Here is a 21,449-nt window from a genome sequence, read left to right as displayed (position 1 = left end):
AGACCAGAAGGCAAAACCTGGCTGGATCAGACCAGAAGCTCAGATGATACGTTTTGGTCACCCCCTTCTCTGTGCAAGAATCTGAAAAAGGGGACATACCTAGTTCCTCTTCCAAGTACGTTATGTGTTTCCCATTATCAGTCAGTGCCTTGAATACCTCGAGCCGCTCGTGTAGGTCTTCATTAGACGGATAATCTTTAATCACTCTAAAAAAGTGAGCTCGGAGAATCCCCAGCCTTTCACCCTTAAAGATAAAAGAACTGGCTTTAGTAACGGACGGACGTTTTTAAAAAGGACGCCTCCTTCTAGCAGAGTCGCTTGGCCACGCAGCTTACTTGTCCCAGAATAATCGCCTGCAACAGATGGAGGACAGCATGCCGGGCCTCAGGCGGCCGATCGGGCTGCAGCAGATCAGCTACCGCTTTCCAGACAGCTTCCACCGCGTGCTGTAGGAAGAGCACAGAAGCACTCAGAGACCCTTGGATCCTTCAGGGTCTGTTCAGTTAAAACTGCATCAATCGTGCTTACTAAGTGTAGATCCAAACAGCAAACAATTGGTCTATTAGGTAACTGTGACATTTATGTCTTAACACCACAGGGTTAGTTTCTGATTTAATTATTTTTCTCTGTCCTGTTCTCTAACCTTGAAAGAAACATTCACATCTTTCTCCCCCCATTCTGCTGCAAAGTAAATGGATGCTCCCTCACCAGAATATTGTAAGATAGGAACCAAACACTGCAGAATGTCAGATCATGTCTGTTCTCAAATTAACAGCTTCTTTCTGACATTCTCTTCCAATGCCATAGAACTACCCAAAGGCAGGTCACGCTGAGCAGAAATGAATAAAAAGATCTACTTTCAAGAGAGAAAAAATAACGAGCCAGATTTGCCTTCCTGTTATTTATTTAAACTCCCACTTTGTTCCATCCCCTTTTCTACTGGGGAAGGAAAACAGAAATCCTCTGGCTTAGCAACCCAGGGTCCCGCCCTCTATTCATCCCAAGCCATCTCTAAATGCTGAGATATGGCATGTGCGGTTCAGCTGCAGTGGAGTGGATGCTTGTATAGCGGGATAAGGCATTTATTTCTCTAAACAGCAAGCCCTGCATACCCACCTCTTCAAACTTTTTAGTTTTTGCCACCTCACAGATTTGTCCAATTGCTTTTATCCGATTGTTTAAACCACATTCCATGCTCAGTTCCTGAAAAACAAAAATAGGACTTAGATCTGTACAAGCAGCAGCAGGTTCACAGACATGTCTGACCACATCAAGCAGTAAAGGAACCAGGACTAGCACTTCCTGCTTAAAGATTCTTATGCACAGACTCACGCTTCTTAGATAAGGGGAAACCTCCCTTGCTCAGGAACCATCCTCTGCAGAGGATCTGTGCTCTTCCAGTTTGACAAATTCCCGTTTGCTGAGTTGGAGAACGTACAACTATAGCAGGAACATTGCTTGTAGGGCCAGTTCCCAAACAGTTTCCTGTGGGTGCCAACTGTCCAACCTGATTTGCATAGTGTGATTTGCATAGTTTTAAGAATGGTTCTGATCTCTCAAATTTTCTCAGAAAATAAAAATGATGGCCAGCTGTATCCAGAACAAGAATAAAGCAAAAAAAGATGGCTTACTGTATCCTAAGGGAATAGGAAGTATAAGAGGTGAGAGACAGCATTCTAGTGGACCAGTGCTTGGGAACCGCTTGTTTGCATATACAGATGCCATTTTGTATGGATTAGAAATTCTCCACAGCACCCACGAAGTTCAATGTGTTCTGAAAACTCTAAAGGCACTTGTCAGCCCCAAAGATAGGGGGCTCTCCAATATGTTGTCCCTCCCATCACAATCACATCGCCTCCCCTCCAGCAAACAGCACTTCAGGATGTCCAGTTCTCAATATATGCTCCTTCCTTCCCTCCTTTCAATAAAATACAAGTTACAACTAAAGATGGGGAGGGAGGGAAGGTGGGAACTGCTGTTATTCAATCAACCACCTCCAGCATGAAGATCCCCCATTGGGGACCCAAGCCAACTGCAGAGCCAGGTCTTCAGGCTCTTAGGGAAATGGTGGGAGTCACTCTCATCTCATGGGGCAAGATGTTCCAAAGGGCCAGGGCTTTGGACTTTAAGAAGTTGGTGTTATAAATCAAAGCTAGTTAACTGGTTAGTTAATAAAGCAATTCCATCAGGATGGTGTTACAGTATACCCTCAGCTGCACAGTAATAGGGTTTCCTTTAAATGTGAATGGAATTTAATCATATTACACATTAAATGCATATTTTATATATACATATATACATAGTATGGCTATTAGGATTTTATACATATATACATATACATATGCATGTATGGCAGTTTAAAAAAAAGAGGAACAGCCACATGCTTCTCCCAGAAGAAGGAAGCTAAAGCCTGATGATGACGGATGGGATTCCGTCGAAACGTTGCGCCTACACCTCTAGTTCTACGTGGGGAAAAACCCGAAAAACCAAGGATCCATATATATATATATATATATATATATATATATATATATATATATATATATATATATATATATATATATGTGTGTGTGTGTGTGTGTGTGTGTGTGGTGTGTGTGTGTGTAAATTACTAACAAAGAATTAAAGGGAAACTGAGATGCATTTCTGACTCCTTAGTCGTCCTCAGTCAGCTATACCCTTCTGAGATTCGAACCTGGGCTGATTGCATACAAGGCAGTGTTATTTGCCTCTAAGCCACAAGGTCCCTCTCGCTCTGTTAGCTTTTTTTTTCTGCAAGGGAAGATATGTTTCAAATGTTAACTATTTAGATTACCTTGCTAGGCCCCAAACATGGGGCAAATCTTTATTTCCTGTTTTCAGCCTATCTTGAAGGCTATCAAACAGGCAGTAGTCACACCGGACAATTCATATATTTGTGTAAATTACTAACAAAGAATTAAAGGGAAACTGAGATGCATTTCTGACTCCTTAGTCGTCCTCAGTCAGCTATACCCTTCTGAGATTCGAACCTGGGCTGATTGCATACAAGGCAGTGTTATTTGCCTCTAAGCCACAAGGTCCCTCTCGCTCTGTTAGCTTTTTTTTTTTTTCTGCAAGGGAAGATATGTTTCAAATGTTAACTATTTAGATTACCTTGCTAGGCCCCAAACATGGGGCAAATCTTTATTTCCTGTTTTCAGCCTATCTTGAAGGCTATCAAACAGGCAGTAGTCACACCGGACAATTCATATATTTGTGTAAATTACTAACAAAGAAATTACTAACAAAGAAAAAAAAGCTAACATTTTACTCACAAATCCTTGGGGAATCCAAATTTTTAAAAATCCTTGAAATTAAAATCTGTATTAATTTTCTCTTGTGGCATCTATTAAAGTTTGAAGTTTGGAACATTTCTGAATGTTACCTTGAGTATTTCTGCAGTGATGATGAATTCTGTCTGTTTTCCTTCAGATGATTTAGAATTGGGCCTGGATGACAGTCCTAGGAGGCTCTTAAACTTCTCCTTTAGCCCAGGATCTTTACTTGGTGGTTTTGCCATTGTTAACTATAACAGCATCAAGGAAACTGTATGGAGAGAATCAAGGGGAAATAGTTGAGAGTTTTTTCTCAATATAACCCTCCCGAGATAGAAGCTTGAGAGACACACAAAGAAAGTACAGACACCTATAATCCACTCTATGCATGATCAAACGTGGCATACAGGTGGCTGCTTTATAGAATACAGTATGTGTCCAACTTTGCCAGGAATTCTCCCTTTATTTTGTGCATTAAAAACATTATCAATTTATATGAGGAGAACCAGTGTGTTGCTCTAGTTAAGAAAATGTATGGAAGTAACTCAATTGCCTTTTAGTCCTCTGAACTCATTGAGCCCAGGAGTCACGATTGAACCAAACTGGCCTTCCAGGATTGTGATATATATATATATAAAGTGGGAAACTGCATACCTCTAGGGTCAGTGGTGTCAAACTGCCGGCCCGTGGGCCGGATGTATCATAGTGAAACCAGGCCCACGCCATTGCCTTCAATGGAAAAAGTGTCATGATATGTCACGACACATCATGTGACATTGCGAGTTTGACACCCCTGCTCTAGGTGGTCCCTCAGTTCTTTGAACTATACAGTTATTAAACAGAAGAAAGCAAAACCTTCCTCGTGAAATGAAACAAAGTGACTTCATAAACCAGAACCTGAAAATAATTAAATTTAGACCAACAATACTGTTGTTTCTTTTAACCATATTGAAAGGCATGACTATACAAATTAAAGGCATTTTACAGTTTTCAAAAGATAATTACTATAGATCTGTATGTGTTAGGATGGTGGTTATTAAGAAAAATTGATGTTATGAATCTACCTTGTTTCCCCATTCTCAAAGTTTTGGAAATAGTCATGACATTCTTTCCAAATGCTAATGGTAATTGTAATTAATCATTACAATAAACCTTACTTTTCAGTATGGATAAAGCACTTGAACAACTAATTAGTGGAATAATACTGTACGTAATTACACAGAACTATACAAGAATGAGCTTAACGTCCCTGATAATCACAATGAGGCGGTCACTGACCTCGAGCCAGACATCCTAGAATGTGAAGTGAAGTGGGCCTTAGAAAAGCTGAACAACAACAAAGCTAGTGGAGGTGACAGTATTCCAGCTGAGCTATTCAAAATCTTAAAAGACGATGCAGTAAAAGTGCTACACTCAATTTGCCAGCAAATTTGGAAAACTCAACAGTGGCCACAGGATTGGAAAAGATCAGTTTACATTCCAATTCCAAAGAAAGGCAGTGCCAAAGAATGTTCAAACTATCGCACCATTGCACTCATTTCTCATGCTAGTAAAGTTATGCTTAAAATCCTACAAGCTAGACTCCAGCAGTATGTGGATCGAGAACTACCAGAAGTACAGGCAGGATTTCGAAGAGGCAGAGGAACCAGAGATCAAATTGCCAACATACGCTGGATCATGGAGAAAGCTAGAGAGTTCCAGAAAAACATCTATTTCTGCTTCATTGACAATGCTAAAGCCTTTGATTGTGTGGATCATAACAAACTGTGGCAAGTTCTTAAAGAGATGGGAGTACCAGACCATCTTATTTGTCTCTTGAGAAACCTATATGCGGGCCAAGAAGCAACAGTGAGAACTGGACACGGAACCACTGATTGGTTCAAAATTGGGAAAGGAGTCCGGCAAGGCTGTATACTGTCGCCCTGCCTATTTAACTTATATGCAGAGCACATCATGAGAAAGGCAGGGCTAGATGAATCAAAAATTGGAATTAAGATTGCTGGAAGAAATATCAACAACCTAAGATATGCAGACGATACCACTCTAATGGCAGAAAGTGAAGAAGAACTAAAGAGCCTCTTGTTGCGGGTGAAGAAGGAGAGTGCAAAAGTTGGCTTGAAACTTAACATTAAGAAAACCAAGATCATGGCATCCGGCCCTCTCAATTCCTGGCAAATAGATGGGGAAGAAATGGAGGTAGTGACAGATTTTATTTTCCTGGGCTCCAAGATCACCGCAGATGGGGACTGTAGCCAAGAAATTAAAAAACACTTGCTCCTCGGGAGGAAAGCCATGACAAATCTAGACAGCACACTAAAAAGCAGAGACATCACCCTGCCAACAAAAGTGCGTATACTCAAGGCTGTGGTCTTCCCAGTTGCAATGTATGGCGGTGAAAGTTGGACCATAAGAAAGGCTGAGCGCCAAAGAATTGAGGCCTTTGAACTCTGGTGCTGGAGAAGACTCCTGCGAGTCCCTTGGACTGCAAGGCGATCAAACCGGTCAGTCCTAGAGGAGATCAACCCTGACTGCTCTTTAGAAGGCCAGATCCTGAAGCTAAAACTCAAATCCTTTGGCCACCTGATGAGAAGGAAGGACTCACTGGAGAAGAGCCTCATGCTGGGAAAGATTGATTGCAAGAGAAGAAGGGGATGACAGAGAATGAGGTGGCTGGATGGAGTCACTGAAGCAGTAGGCGTGAGCTTAAATGGACTCCAGAAGATGGTAGAGGACAGGAAGGCCTGGAGGAACATTGTCCATAGGGTTGCGATGGGTCGGACACGACTTCGCAGCCAACAACAATACTGTACGTATAAAAGCTTTTCAAGCTGAAATAATAATTGTACTGACAGCATGAAAGATTGGTTTATCGATCTCTTTATTATTGTTGCTTATAAATAGCTTGTTAGTACCTTTAGTAGTTATTATATCTAGGATATTTCCAGAGAGCATTTTGGATGTAACATGCCTCGTAGTCACCTTTTCCCTAATCAAGCTCCGCTTCCATGGGCTCCTGTTTTCTTACGCATTCCAGGAAACAGGGCCCGACTCAACCCAGGTTTTTAGGGCCTTCCTTGTGAAAGGCTAACAGGGTCGGGGTCCTCGCCGTGCGGCCCCTGCCCGCTGACTCTCTCTGGCCGAGGGGGTGGGCACCAGGCCCGGTCGGCTCAACCTGGTTTCACAGCGTTAGATTTTCACCCCCCCCCCTTTGCCACCCGCCAGGCAGTTGCCGGTGAGCCGCTGATGAACCAGCCGGCTGTTGCGCCTAAGGCGGGCCTGGAACTCCCGCCCGGCCGCCTCGCTCGCTCGCTCGGCCAAGCCGGCTCTCCAGTCCCGAACCGTCTCCCGCGCGGCTCTGCGGGCTGCCGGCGACGCTTCGGGTGCGGGAAGAGGGAGACCTCGCCGGCCCGAGCGCCTTTTCCCGGCGGCCCTTGCTTCGCCCCCGGGGGGCTCTTGGGAGGCCGAAGGAGCCCCGGCCGGGGAGCTGCGCCCAAGGGGGCAACTCCGGCCAGCCCAGCCGCCCCCGTAGGCAGGCTTGGCCCAGCCGCCGCTCCGGAGGCTCCGCGGGCCGAAGGAAGGGGCCGCCGGCCGGTTCCAGCTGCCAACGGGCTCCGCTGCCTCCGCCGCGTTCGGGGCCGCCCGAGATGAACGGAGGCGAAGCTGCACGGCCGGGCCCCGACTGGCCCGGCGAGCCCGAGGACCGGCCGGCCCGGGTCTTTCACGCTCGCCTGCCGGAGCCGAGAGGCCGCACAACAGCCCCGCGGAGCAGGCCCGCCGCGGCCCAGGCGCTGCCGACTTACCGGGCTCCGACCCCGAGCCGCGTAAACAGCTCGCCGCCGCCCCGCCCCCGCCCCGCCCCCCGGAAGCGGAAGGACCGCTGAGCTTCCGGTGCGGAGCTCGCGCGACGGCGGGAGGAGGAGGAGGAGGCGGCGGCTCTCGCCGCGGGGCATTGTGGGGGCTGTGGTCCCGGCGGGGCGGGCCATGTGCGCGGGGCGCAGCTTCCCAGCCCGGGGGCGGCGGGGGCTGCCGAGCGGGGCGCGAGGTGAGGCGCCTCCCGGGGAGGTCGCGGGTGTCGCGTGCGGGGCGCTCTCGTGTCCGCCCCCCTCGGGCCCGGCTGGGACGCGGAGTGGTGGGCGGCGACCCCGGCGGGTCTCCTGGAGAAGCGCCGGCCGCCCTCGGGGGGCGGGCGAAGGCCGGCGGGCTGGGGAGGGGCGCTAGGAGGCCGCCGCAAGGGAACCAGCCAGCCGGGCTTCCGGGTCGGTTCCCAGGCGGCCAACTGGCCGTTGGGCCTCAATTGGCAGCAACCCGATCTCCGGAGAGGCTCCGGCCCGTCGCTTAGCGAGGAAGATTCTCAGGGATGACTCCCACCCTGGACGGTATCTCTTTACTCTCCATCCGGTAGGAGATAAAGGAGTATAGCCAGCCGCACCAACAGGCTGAAGAACAGCTTCTATCCGTGGGATGTTAGGCTTTTAAATGGGACATAATCCTATGCAGAATTGACTTGGGAGGCCGGTGTGTGGTGTAGTTGGTTCACATGGTGTGGTGGGATGGAGGGTTTGTTGTCACTGTGTGTTGGGGGGAGAGAGCACGGGGGGGAGGCTTAGCTAATCTCAATGTACAGGTGTTGCACTTTGACAATAAAGGTTTATTATTATTTATGTGCGCGTGTTCCGTTGTGTGCCACAGCAACGGCAGAGACCCGCGGAAGGCATCTCCGGAGCGGAAGGAAAGTGGCCGTCGCCTATGAGCCTCCTCCAGAGGGACACGGGGCGGCGGAGGCCCCCCAGCCCAAGAGACAGAAGTGGGAACCGGCCAACTGGGAGCAGCAGCTGGCCAACATCCGGGAGATGCGGAGCGGGAGGGATGCCCCGGTGGACCAGATGGGAGCCTGGGCCTGCTTTGATAGGGAGGCCCCTCCGGAGGTGAGTGGGGCGGCCGGGAGGGCCTGGAGGGTCCCGGAGCAGCCGGCAACGGGGTCCCCTCTGCCTCCTTCCCTTCTGCTTGGCAGGTGAAGCGCTACCAGGTTCTGCTGTCGCTCATGCTCTCCAGCCAGACGAGAGACCAGGTGACCTCCGCGGCCATGATGCGCCTGCGGAAGCACGGCCTGACGGTGGACCGGATCCTGGAGACTGACGAGGAGGCGCTGGGCCGGCTCATTTACCCCGTCGGCTTTTGGAGGGTGAGTGATTTTCCACGTGAAGGGGAAGAGCCGGGCAAGCAGGGTTAATTTGCAGGTTAATATACTCTCCGCCTTCCATGGGAGCTCCTCTGCCACCCATTCGCCCCATCCCAACCCTGTGAGGTAGGCTGGTTGGACAGAAAGGACTGGGCTGAAAGCCCCCGTGGAGCTTCCCGAGCCGCAATCCGTCTTAGCAGCTTTGCCAAAATGGCTGTGGCCAATTGTGTGTGAATGTGGCTGTTACCATATCCATTACCAAACTACTAGCATCATCAGTGCGTTAGTTTGTTCCATCTTCTGCCTGCACAGAGCAGCCAGAGCAACTTCTTGTCAATTAGGAAAGGCTACTCTGCACCTCCCAGTGTGGCAAGGAGGGCCTGCTGGCAGAAGGTGGAGGGTCTGCTTCTCTGTACCCCTTTTACTCCCTGGCCCAGCTCTGTGTGTGGCGTGAAGAAGTATTCCTCCTCCTCCTCCTCCTCACGTTACGACCAAGGTTACCTATAGATAGGTGTTTTCTTAGAAATAAAATAAAGGACAGCCCTGGAAAGGGGGCAAGTCTGAAAGAGGTTCATAAGTATAACAGAAATTAATTCTTTTGCATTTATAACTTTGCTTTACAAAGGAAAATTCAAGAGCAAAATCTAAAATTCTACAAAAACGTATTCTAATAAAAGTACCTAAAATTGAAAAAAAGGTATTTGTAAGAGCCATGGTGGTGCAGTGATGAGAGTGCAGTACTGCAGGCTTCACTCACTGCTCACTCCAGGAGTTGGATTCTGAGTGGCTCAAGGTTGACTCGGCCTTGCATCCTTCCCAGGTGGGTAAAAGAGGAGCCAGATTGTTGGGGCCACAGGCTGACTCTGTGAACTGCTCAGAGAGGACTGTAAAGCACTGTTGGGCTTTAAGTGCTGTGGCACATTGTGAATCTGTGAAATTCATTGCCCAAATGTGGTGACCACCTGCCTGGATGGCTCTAAGGCAGATTGGATAAAGAATGGAGAAGGATAGTCTTTGCAGGGATGCTGGTCTTGAAGGCAGGAAAATTGCCTCCGGGTTGGAAGCAAATGCCTCCAAGTATCTCTTGGAGAAGACAACTTGCAGACAGAGTGGTAGTCTTCATTCCTTGTTTGGGAGCCCCCCAAGCCATCTGTTTGGCCACTGCAAGAAACAAAATTTTGGACCAAGGTGGGCCTTGGCCTAATCCCGCAGAGCTGTTCCAATGTGGAACAAGATGGCAAAGTAGGCACTATAGCCTGGATAGCTTTTCAAAGGGTTTAGAGCACGGGTATCAAACTCGCTGTGTCACGTGACGCGTCGCGACATATCGCAACTCTGCATTTCCAGCAATGGAGTGGGCGCGGCTTCGGTATGATGAAACCGGCCTGCGGGCCAGCAGTTTGACACCCGTGGTTTAGAGAATGCAGGTCAGGTCTATGGGGGGTTGTGGTCTTGAAGCTTCTGGGCAGCTGTCTCCAAATACTGTTTGGAGGGGAACGGGTGGGAGAGAGAAAAAATAGGGAGGGGGGGGGTTGGGTTGCAAGCACCAGATTCCCTTGGGGCCAGCTGGTTAGGACACAGTAGGAAAGAAGAAAGAAAATGCTGGAGTCAGATTGGCCCTGGTCAGCCCAGCTCAGTGAGTTTACATTTTCGTGGGTGGGCTGCAGAACAAGGTGCGATTCGTCCAGCAAACTACAGCCATCCTGAAGCGGGACTATGCTGGCGACATCCCACAAACTGTGGCCGAGTTGGTGAAGTTGCCTGGGGTCGGTCCGAAGATGGCCCACCTGGTGATGGACATTGCCTGGAAGAAAGTCTCGGGAATCGGTACGTCTCTTGCAGAGTGGATTTGTTTCTGTGTCTTTTGGGGGAACGAGCATTCAGCTACCTTAGTCTTGCACATTTAGGTGGCTTAACAATCCCTGCTATGTATCCAGCTCATATCCACTCATGTTTCTCTCTTCCAATCCTTCATCTTCCAATTCCTGTTCAGTTGCCATATTTACATCTGGATTGCCTGCACTTCAGAGTTCAGATTCGTTCATTCATTCAATTACAAGTGGTCCTCAGTTTATGACCAGTCACTTAGCAACCATTCATAGTTACAAACCACCCACCCACCCCCGTCACAGGACTTCACGTCAATCCCTCGGCAGTTGCTCTGCATTTATGGCCATTTGCCGCTTTAAAACCACAGCATTCGCTTAATGACTGCCACAAACACATCATAAAATTGAGTTAGTCATCTGGGTGACCTGATTTATGACCGTCACAACTTACAAGACGATGGGCAGGCTCCATTGTGGTATTGAGGATTACCTATGCTTCAGTCCATTTATGTGACCCTGTTCTTGAAACTATCCCTGGGCAGCCCCCATTAAATTAAAACTCAGTACAATCAGTCACAATAATTACAGATAGTGTGTGCATCTAATGGGAGCCAAGGACAAGAACTGTCCCTACAAATCACATCCGTCTCATGAACTTCACACAGAGACACACACACCAGGAAAACAGCCGTGTTTTTGAGAGTTTTCTGAAATGCCTGCAGGTTCAGAGCCAGAGTAGGGCCTGGACTGGGGCCAGGTTGTGCACACGAGATAACCTGGACCAGCAGCAGCACGTAGGCTTTTTCATGGGGCTTACGGTTCCTCATGGGAGAAACTGGAGAGGTGGGACCATCACTTCTGGGGCGATGGATCCTCCTTCAGCCGGCTGGCATGGTGTCCAAGGAAAGGAAAGAGCTGCCTGCCAGCCAATTTTTTAATCAGCCCAAATTTGAGCGGGGAATAAATAAAGTGGGATGGATCTGGAAGTTGCTCTGCTTGGTGTCTCTCTGCTGCAGGAAAGAATCCTGCCGCAGGGGGCGCTGCGGTGCCTTCTTGGCCTCAGCACCTCTTCCTGCCCAGCTTCCCTGAATGCCGATGGGGTGGGGGGGTGGGGGCGGCTGGCACTTGGGGGAAACGGGGCTTGCCTGTTCTGGACGAATGGCGCCTAGGCTGGAGAAGCAGTTGTGGGGCAGAGTAGGTCAGCAGAGATGTTGGCCAGGGTCCTGCCGAGTTTCCAGTTCGATTTCTTTCCTCCTGATGTTTAATATGCCATGGACAGTCCTGCTACGGCTCCCTGGGAGCTCCAGAGGGAAGAACATTTTCGGAGCCTTTCCTGTCCGGGCCACTGATGTTCTCCTCCTTCAGTGGGAAGCTTGGGGTCTTGGCCTGGACATCGGCAAGATGACCAGTCACCAGGTTTCCGCTTGTTTCTCCACCGCCTTCTTGCTGCAGAAGCTCTAGGTAGCACTTGGCCGGTCTAGTAGACCTTCAGCCTGTGACTCCAGGCTAGTTCACGAGAGGGAGAAGAATCTGATAGAATTGTAGGGTGGGATCCTCTGAGCCAGCCGTCTAGGAAACCAAACCCTTGACAGATGTCTCAGACTCTCCCGTAAATCCATTATCTCCGTTCAGAGACGTCCTTCTGTGGGCCAAACCCCTCTCTGACAGGTTTGTCTAAAGTTAAACAAAGTGCCAGGCTGCAATCTCACTTGATTCACTCGGCTGCAACTTTCCTCCCAAGTAGACGACGTGCCGCCATTCAAGGAGCATGGCATGCATCTGATTGCGGCAGGAGGGGGCTTTCCCCAGTCCTCGTTTGGGACAATTCCCCCTTTCTGATTTTGAACTACAGGTGTGGACACACACGTGCATCGGATTTGCAACAGGTTAAAGTGGGCCAAAAAGGAAACAAAACTTCCAGAAGAAACGAGGCAAGCTCTGGAAGAATGGCTGCCCAGGTGAGCCAGTCGCAACTGGATCTAAACATTTCACTTCTCTCTTAGTCTCAGTGTGAGATCACAGCTCCCATGATTTTTGTGCAAGGACATTGAGTTAAGAAGCTCCCACAGTACCATTCCTTATTAAGCTGACTGGATGCAGGCAAAAGTGCCTCAAAACTGGTCTCCTTCCAGTATTGCCTATTTGGGGGGGGGGGCGGTTCATCACACTTTCCTCCCTGGAACTGGGATCCACCTTAGAAAAGCTCAGGTTTCTCTGCAGAAAACGGGGGAAGGGCTTGGAGTCCGTCCTGGCGATCGACTGCCCTCCTAGACGAACCCCTGCAGCTTTCCTGCCAACGTTTTCAGAAGTGGGGCTCTACCACCACCTTGTTCTTTATAAGGCTTCGGGTGAGGGAGTGGCCCAAGATCACGCGGCTGGCTTTGTGCTAGAGATGGGGCGAGAAGTGGTGGTTTCTCCGTTTCCAGCCTAGTGCTGTAACCACATTGCCAAAGCGGCCTTCATGCCCATTCTCTGAAGTGCAGCCTGGAAAACGCTTGTCTTAGACGTCTGCGGTCCACAGGTGTCTTGTCAGCACTGCTGCTCCTCCCAATGGAACAGGCACACCGTCACACTTGGAAAGGCCCATTTTTATCACCTACTGCTCCATCTTCCCGTTTATTTCAGTGTTGCAACAAAGGGTTGGCTTTTAACCTACAAGAGGAGAATTTGAGTGTTCTCCTTTAAGAAATTTCTCACAGTTGTGGGATTTCAGCCAAGGCATTCTTTCTCCCATCACCGTAGTGTGAGCAGAAATCGATGCACCAGCCAACACGAGCCAAAGACCAGCTCCAGACGTGTCTTTCTTGCCGTGTTGGCCTCCTTTGAAACCAAGCGTGGAAGGTGGCTCTAACGGGTCCTCCAGCCCAGGGCAAAGGGGAGAGTTCTGGGGAGGCCGGGAGTGGGGCAGAGAGCAGCCTCTGTGGTTGCACTTTGATCAGTGGGGCATGGTGGCAATCTCACTTCCCTTTAGTGTTCCCAGTGTCGGGTACCACCTCACCTCTATTGCTTGATGCTCCAGAATTGTAGTTATTCCCTGATGTTGATGTTCCCTTGGTCTCAAAAGTTGGGAGTTGTCTTCCTGCAACATCCGAGACTGGGCTGCTTCAGGCATCGCTGAATGTCGATGTTGTGTTATTTTTTTCTACCACATTGAAATGTTTTTCTCTCTCTCCCTGCTCCACCATCTGCAGGACACTCTGGAGTGAGATAAATTGGCTCCTGGTCGGCTTCGGGCAGCAGATCTGCTTGCCTGTCCGTCCACGTTGCAGCGAGTGCCTCAACAGGAACATCTGCCCAGGATCCATGAAACGCTGAGGAACAGCTCCCCCCCCCCCCCGCCGCCTCTTTTGTCTCGGAGCTTCCGTTGCTTGGGAGAAGCTGTTTTCCGCCGGGCTGAGACTTGGTGCCTGTCCCAGGAACTGCAGTTCCTCCTTGGGCAAAGAGGAGGTCTGGTGATGAACAACCCCCCTGGAGCTCTTCCTGTCCTCCATCTGTCAGCACGGGAGGGCGGGACTGGGATTTCACGCTGCCTCTCAAGTCTCCGTGAAAAGGCTACTGTCCAGGAAGGACGGACTGCCCAGCGAGCACTTTTAATAAATAAAGTATGTGGGAGGCTGACTTCATTCGGGAGGGATATCTGGAAGGAGAAGGAATGACTGCATGGATCTAGAGCAGGCAGCCCAAGGACCTTCCAGGTGTTTGTTTATGAAAGCAAACCATCCTGTGGAACGCTTGAAGCAGCAGCAGCGCAATACTGGAGAGGGACAAATTGGGACCACAGGGACGGCCAGGCAGTCCTTTCAGGGAAGGGTGCCCAAAGCGAGCAGAATTGGGGCAGTCCAGACCACTGGAGGAGCCAGCCCGTTGCAGAACTGCAGCCCCTGGGCCCCCAAGCCTCCCTCGGGCTGACAATTAATAGAATCAGAGTTGGAAGGGTCACAAGAGGTCATTGTAATTGTGAGAGATGCTGGCAGCTGCCAAGTCGGCATCTTGCCCCAAAAGCCAACGGTTAAGAGATCAACTTAACCTGCTTGTGTTTGCTCTGCTCTTGACTGGTTAGTGGTGATGCAACTCTACAAACAAGGGGGTCTCGTGGTTGAATTAGGATCAGAGGGGCCTCTGTTCAAAGCCAGTGCCACGGAGAATTGCTAGGTGTCCTGGCCAGTCTCATCCAGCCCAACTTGACATGGGGGGCGGGGGGGCAATTGGAGAAAGGAGAAGTGCCCCAGCGCCTGAAGCAGAGGGGATGTAGGTCCTAACAGAAGGAACCCAGCAGAACCCGGTTGAGGTGGCTGCAGGTTGCAGAGGTTGGATTTCTCCGTCTTATACCAGACTGGTCCACCACCACCCCCATCTTCTACCTGCCTGGAATTTGCATTTCAGACGCTCCTCACTTGATGCCAGCAAAGGCCTTCTCCAACTCAGGTCAGATGTGTAACCTCGGGAGCTCCCACCAAGGTGGCTCAGGCTTGGGAGCAGCTACACCCCTTCTGAGGAGGAGCTGCTGGGTGCTGATTTCGGATGAAAGAGGCTGGGCACGAGGCCCTATCTCGGGGACGGAGGCAGGCTTTGATGCAGGCACACCCTACATCAATAGCTGGATGGACGTAATGGGATCCTAAATATGAGTTGTGATGGCTAAATTTTCACATTTTAAAACAAGTGGTCTGTTGTTACTTCCCAGCAGAGAAGGACCCAAACTAAGTTGTTTGATATCGTTTGCATTAGTTCATTCCCAATGAATACAAGTGATACTGCTTATTTATTTAAACATTTTCTTGTGCTACATTGAAAACTAAAATTTAGTAACATTAGCCCCTCAGGGTGGCTGCAAAGATGTTCATGGGGTGGGGTCAAGACGCAATTAAAGCTCCACCTGTGCCACGTATGCCACACAAAAGGGGTGGGGCTTCAGTCCCACAGTCGCAGCTGTCATCTCGTCTGACACATCAGCGCCCCCTGTGGTCAAAGAATGGAGCAGACGAGGGGATGTTTGTGATATCTTGAGCTTTGTTGGAAAATGTGTTTGCAAGGCAAGTTCAGGAAGGGGCAAAAATAGAAAAGAGTACAGACACGAACACAACAGAGTTTGCTGTCCATGAGAAAACAGTTTTATTATTGACATTGTAGTATACTTTTTAAAATACAATGCAGTTAAAAGAGCTCTTTGTCAGTTATTTTTTTGTATGAGAGAATGTGCAGAAATCAAGTTACTGAGCTGGCAGGATGGCAGAAGAAGAAGAAAGTGTGAGCTTTTACCCACCAGCATCGTTCCACGAAGCAGAGGGAAGTTGGGGCGATTGCTGGGCTCCAGGGGGGGCCTTTGCCCCATCCACCATCCAGACAGCCTCCAGTCTTGAAAACCTAACAAAGCCCTTTCTTAGGTCTGCACCTGCACACTTGTCCCTGGAGCAAGATGCCACAGAGCTGGTTTCTGCCTTCTGCCCCGACACCTCTAATGTGAACACAATTCCATAAAACGGGTCCCCAACCCTCGGTCCATGGACCAGCACTGGGTGGTGGTGTGCCAGAAACCGGTCCACACAAAAAAGCAAAGCCCATCCGCGGGATACAGGCAGCACACAAAACCAGGCCCCCTCCGGTCCGCGGAAAAACCCCTCCGCAAAACCATTCCCTGGTGCTCAAAAGGTTGGAGACCTCTGCCATAAAACAATGAAGCCAAGCAGTTCTGACGGCAAAGCAAAAAAGGTGACAAACACTCAACGCAAACCATAAGGTCCACCTTAAGATTTTCAAACTTAATATGGGTCTCCCCACACATTTTAAAAATTCACACCTCCCCCAGAAGGTGCCTTTTCAACATTGGTCCCCATCAATGTCACCAGCTCCCTCCCGCCAAGAAAGAGCAGGTGTGCCCTGAGATCAGCTGGGCATCTCCAACCCTGGGGCTCTGAGCCCACCAACTCTCGCTGGGGGCAGCCAGCCGAGCATAAAGCCCTGCAGGGCCAGAGGGGGACTCCGACAACCATTCACTGGAAGGGGACGGGATTTCCATTTCTGTAGCCTTACATCGACCACATTATCTTGCACTTTTTTACGCCTCTTTTAATCACCTACAGCAGGACAGCTATTAAAATAATTTGGAATGTGGTGGTGGATCATCACGAAGAAAGTGAAAATAAGAGGGTTCAGGGGCACCGGTTGGGGGACAGGAAAGGAAAATTAAAGTTGGCAGGAACAGCTGTGCAATGGAAGCCCTACCTCCTTTGTACGTATGTCACCCATAAAAAGGGCTGGAGCTTTGGCTGTCATCTTCCCCTTGGAAAATAATCAGTGAGCACTTCTGAATGCCTTTTAAAAAAAACCCACTATAATAGTGATGTTCAAGGTGGCAGCTTCTGTGATCTGTACCAATCCTTGGCATCCTGCATGGACAATGTGAAGCCAAAGATTAATGGAATCAATAATCTGAAACTTATTTTTTTAAGTTTGTTAAATTCTTTGATCTTTCCCAAATTGGGACTTCCACAGATAAGCAGAAATGCACTCATCATCATTCTCAACCAATATGGCATTAAGGACACTCTACCCCCAACACCTCTGGAGAGCCCCAAGGTGTACAAGCTGGAGAGAGAAACTTCAGAAACGACGCACTGTCTGCTGGCAGGCACCTATCAGACCAAAAGGGTGGACCGGGACCACCGCCAAGATTTCCCCCTCCCCACCTGGCACCCGAACACCCCCTTTCTACAAAACCACAAGACAACGTTCCAGAGGACCTGGACGTCTGTTGAGAAGACCACGGCTATCACCCACAGCTTTTGTCCTTTCAAAAACAATAGCATCTTCTACAATCAGATTCATTGGAAGGAAAGCAAGGAAGGGTGAATTGCAACTTATGATCTGCCTCACCCTATCAGGTTCTCACTGGAAGCTTCCTGGTCTCTTTAACAGGTGAGCCAAATCTGGAATTTGATTCTCTTGCAACACAAATCTTTTTCCTCCCAGAGATCCTGTGGTTGCAGCCCAGCTGCCAGGGGCAAAGTTAGGCAGAGAAGCCTGGTTTGAGGGGTACAAATGCATCACGTATCTGAAGCCTCTTCAGAGCATCACAGCCCTCGGTGTGGCCCCCACCTCTTAAAGAGCCTTTCGGTCAACCCAGGCAGTGCCTGAACAAAAGGACCCTCTAGTAAGAAATGCTACAATTGCTTTACCACAACCACTGCCTTTTTTTTCAAAGGGAGAATGAACTAAGCCATCTTCTTCAACTCAACCATTTACAAAATATTCAAAAAGCCCCAAATTTGTCCGTTTATAACATGCAAAGACGTCACTCTCCCCCCTCCTTCAGGAGAGCTGGGGGAGAGTTTGTACACAAAAAAGGGCCTTGATTGCACCATTGCAGCCACCATTGGGAGTTTTGGGGACTTCCCTGGTGGACACACCAGGAGAGCAATATTTAATCTCTGCCATCATTAAAAGGGAATTCCTTATTGATATGCCCTCTGCTTTTTTAAAAAAAAGAAAAAATGCACCCCATTCAGCTATCTTCTTAAAGCTTTTTTTAAAAAACTTTTTTAGAAAAAGAAAAAAGGTTGTTCCTTTTCCTAGCGGAGGCACGGAAACCCCTCACTGCCTTTTCCTTCCCAAAGCTGCTCCGCCCGTCCCTTCCTGCTGAGGGAGCTGTTCTCTGGTGGGCATTTGTTTCCCTGCCAAAGACCACCCTTGACCTTTAAGAGGCTGCCCCCCAAAATGAGGGAGTGTAGGGTTCATTCATCAACTCAGATTTCTATTTAGATTTAATGCATATGGTTAAGATTATTTCTGCCACATATCCCTCTTGCCAAATTTATAGTTCCAATCTGGTAGCTCATCTGGAAGTCTCTGTGGCATCACTGAAATGTTGGGAGTGACCTCCACTTTGCATCCAGAACTCTTAGTGGCATTTTTACGGGCAAGAGTTTGCTGCAGAAATTACTCTTGAAATATCTGCCTTGGTTTTACGCTGTTCAGAAACACTAGAAACCACATTCCCACCAAAAGAGAATCAATTTGGTGGGAAATCCCAAATTTGCCTGCTCTCTCCCAGTCTGGGTCCAAGGCACATTGGCATATGCAGCAGAAATTTCCCACTACACGTGTCCCACCAGGAATAAAGATGGAGTAAAAATACTCATTGCCTAAAGGGCTTACATGTAAGAGTCGTTTCTCTGTGGGTTCTGCTCCCTTGCCCCCTCGGAACGGTCAGTGGCCAACGATGACCACCAGATTTACTCACAGAGTTACAGCAGGAACTCCTCACTGCACGCTGTCCCTGGATTTTGAGCCTTAAGCTAGCTAGGCCAAACGCCACAATCTTCGGGGAGCTGCAGACACACCGGCATCTCGCATTCGCACTTTCCCCAAGAGCAACTGTGTAAGAGCTAGAAAGCGTTGCAGCAAACTCACAATCATGTTTACCACCTGTGTGAAGATTAGTCCCACCTGAGACCAAACCCAGTCAGGCATCTACTTTAGGTTGCAAGCTGAAAGAGAGGCAGGCTGGCTGGCTCACAGCTACTGAAAGAGCAGCAAAATTAAAGCATCGGAAGTTTTTTTAATGCCCTCAAAATAATAAAGATGAAATTCGCCTCGAGATGTTTCTTGCTTACCAGCAAGAACTTCATTCTCAAAGGAACCTTTTTCTCCTAAGCCTCTCAAGTCTCACTGAAAAGTGTATTTTATTTCTTGACTTATTAAATGAGGTGGCCACCCATCTCATTACTGAGCAACTCTCTTATAACAAAAATGAGTTCAGATTACAACCCCTCAATCGATTAACGGCAGGATTCACGCAGGCGTCCATAAGAGGCTGGCTTGACTGCTTGTGATCTCTGCCCTTGGAACCATGCATGGTATTTTGTAACATAAAAATCTTGTACTTGCTAAGTTATGAGCCTGAAGAAGGACTGGAAAGAAAAGGATCTGCTACGCTAAAAACAAGGGAACTTCAAGTGCTAGCTGAATAAAGTACTGAAAAAATAAACTCCAAACTTAGAACCGAAAGGGTCACAATCAAGGAATAGTTAGCTCATCCGCTTCTGAAGTTGTTAACACTGCAGTCCATAGCGGTGGAAGCTCTAGCTTTCAGCTAAATGGAAAGGAAAGGTGCCGATTTGGAATGTAAAAATATTTTAAAATAACGAAACACAAATGGGGAAGAAAAGCAACTCAAACAATTCCTTATATAAAAATGGTCCTATAAATAACATATTCTAATATTGCCAGTTAAATGATCCATAATTAATACAAACTGCAAGAGGTTTCTCTCTCTCTCCCTCCCTCCCTCCCACCTCCGTCGCCTTCCCTTTCCCGCTTGGTGCGGACAGAGAGAAACCGCCTTGCTTGTGGAGAAATGTGGAGCACGGAGTGCGTTGTGGCCCTGTCCGTCAGGGTGGGACGCCATTTGTGCACCTGGCAAGTGTCTCCTTGCAGGAGGAGCCAGAGGGGAAATGGGGACCCTCAATGGGCTCAGAAGTTGCTGAAGATCTCCCGCTTCTTGTTCCAGTCCATCTGAGGCGCCCTCTTGTTCACCCGCTTGGCACGCACTCTCTCTTTGGCTTCCGCTGCGGTGGGACTGAGGTTCAGCCCGCTTTCCTCAAAGGGATCTTTCTTTTTCGGCTCTCTTACCTGGGAGGAAAGCAAGAGGTTTAACAGGAGGCAGCTCTTTGGCTAAACTGCTGCACTGCTTCAAACTCTTTTGACGGGTTCTGAAATCCCAGCCCAAACTTTGCGTGACTTACAAGACCAAGACAAGGCTGCAAAAATAAGTTGGGGTGGAAATTAGTCACCTAAACATCTTGCTTCTGGAGTGGGAAAAAGTACAGTTTCAAGTCTTAGAAGAAGAAATAAAATAAGGAGTTCAGGTTTCCTTGGGTTTTGTCAGTCATTCAATGCCCATTCAAACAATGCTAAAGGAGGGGGACGTATGACCACCCTCTGAGTTTGGGCCATTGCAGTGTCCCTGCGGTCACACGGTTACAATTTGTGTTGTTCCTTGCCAGCTTCCCAAAAGCAAAGTCAATGGGGAAGCCAGCAGGAAGTCAGAAGTTGCAAACCCTCATTTTATCACAAGAGCCAGACTTGCTCTTTCAAAGTGGCACGGTCACGTGATGTCACACTCTGTGACCAAGTCACTTAGTGATGGCAACTCTGGTCCCCATTGCCAACATAAGCTGAGGATAACCAGTAAATGTATTCTTTTAGTCATCTGCAGGTTGCTGCCAACAGAACTTGACAGTAGCTGGATTCACACAGTATGCCTAACGCCAAAAGCAAGTTAACAAAATAGAATTGTGTTCATGTTGCGCAACCAACTTCTAGGATGGCTTAAAGTGATGATGAGGTTCACACAATATGCTGAGACAAGGCAGTGGCTTTCCACAACACTTTGACCTAAATGCCGTCCAAGTGTATTTCACCTAAACTAAAGCTTGGGCCATTTTAATAGACTGTGATCTATTGCATCAGCCGCTCATAAGGATGATGAGAGTTGAGCACTTTCCTTGGGTGAATCACTGTTTGCGTGATGACCTCCTCGGATGCTTCCCTAGATGCCTCTCCAGGTGCCAGCTCGGAAGGGGATGAGCCGGTCCCAGACATGTCAGAGGGGTCTAGGACAACAGGCCACAGCCAACTCTCCAAACCAACTCGCTGTGCGACAACTCACCGTGGCCAAATCACTACTGGACAACTCGTCGCAGGACAAGAGTTACACTAATATTGAAGCAATGGTGGAATAGAATCATTAAATAAAGGATGCCAAAGGAAAATGAAATGTGAATGACAAAAATTAAAATATTTTTAAAATTATTTGTAATAATTAAATTGAATTGTTGAATTGTCCTGCAGCAAGTTGTCCCGTGGCGAGCTGGCTGTGACGGGCTGACCATAGCAAGTACAGGGCAAGTTGCTGTGGCGAGTTGTCCCATTCCCCATGGTGGTCCCAAACTGGGATCAGCAAGACCCAGCATGGTGGAATGGTTGCAGGGGGAGCAACCATATGAGCAACCGGCTGTGTGCGAGACGGTCGTGACACAATTACAGCAGGACAGCACAAGGCCTCAGAAGTAGAGAGTGTGCAACTGCAGCCAGCTAGCTGGGATGAGAAGGGGCTGCCTCCTCGGCCTGATCTGAGAGAGTGCA

At 48.9% G+C, this 21,449-nt stretch overlaps 3 protein-coding genes across 9 annotated transcripts in view; 1 reads left to right on the top strand and 2 right to left on the bottom strand.

Moving 5' to 3' along the window:
• TSC2 (TSC complex subunit 2) overlaps window positions 1–7,144 on the bottom strand; it is a 53,385-nt gene extending 46,241 nt beyond the window's left edge. The window contains exons 1-5 of one of the 2 annotated variants that reach the window (XM_083372982.1): window positions 7,097–7,144; window positions 3,407–3,567; window positions 1,117–1,203; window positions 336–446; window positions 100–244 (exon numbers count right to left, since the gene is read on the bottom strand). In XM_083372982.1, the coding sequence (XP_083229108.1) occupies window positions 100–244; window positions 336–446; window positions 1,117–1,203; window positions 3,407–3,541 (478 nt within the window). In that variant the 5' untranslated portion in view covers window positions 3,542–3,567; window positions 7,097–7,144. The remainder of the gene's footprint in view (window positions 1–99; window positions 245–335; window positions 447–1,116; window positions 1,204–3,406; window positions 3,568–7,096) is intronic. The other variant, XM_083372983.1, reaches the window with a different exon arrangement.
• A 56-nt stretch (window positions 7,145–7,200) lies between these two features.
• Window positions 7,201–15,206, top strand: NTHL1 (nth like DNA glycosylase 1). 4 transcript variants are annotated; one of them, XM_083372532.1, is made up of 6 exons: window positions 7,201–7,338; window positions 7,995–8,221; window positions 8,308–8,478; window positions 10,143–10,302; window positions 12,157–12,262; window positions 13,496–15,206. In XM_083372532.1, exons 1-6 carry the CDS (start codon window positions 7,278–7,280, stop codon window positions 13,617–13,619), a joined length of 849 nt encoding a protein of 282 aa, XP_083228658.1. In that variant the 5' UTR covers window positions 7,201–7,277; the 3' UTR covers window positions 13,620–15,206. The 4 variants fall into 4 exon arrangements, with proteins under 4 accessions (XP_083228658.1, XP_083228657.1, XP_083228660.1 ...); XM_083372531.1 differs by having other exon boundaries at window positions 7,208–7,338; window positions 7,986–8,221; XM_083372533.1 differs by lacking the exon at window positions 7,201–7,338 and adding an exon at window positions 7,639–7,672.
• A 186-nt stretch (window positions 15,207–15,392) lies between these two features.
• Window positions 15,393–21,449, bottom strand: part of NHERF2 (NHERF family PDZ scaffold protein 2) — an 85,873-nt gene continuing 79,816 nt past the window's right edge. For 2 of the 3 annotated variants that reach the window (XM_083372527.1, XM_083372528.1), the window contains one exon: window positions 15,393–19,934. In XM_083372527.1, coding sequence (XP_083228653.1) covers window positions 19,776–19,934 — 159 coding nt within the window. In that variant the 3' untranslated portion in view covers window positions 15,393–19,775. The remainder of the gene's footprint in view (window positions 19,935–21,449) is intronic. The other variant, XM_083372530.1, reaches the window with a different exon arrangement.

The sequence above is a fragment of the Vipera ursinii genome (assembly GCF_947247035.1).
Source record: "Vipera ursinii genome assembly, chromosome: 13".
Lineage (NCBI taxonomy): Eukaryota > Metazoa > Chordata > Lepidosauria > Squamata > Viperidae > Vipera > Vipera ursinii.
Note: the sequence above shows the minus strand (reverse complement) of the source record. Positions and strands in the feature narration are given on the sequence as shown.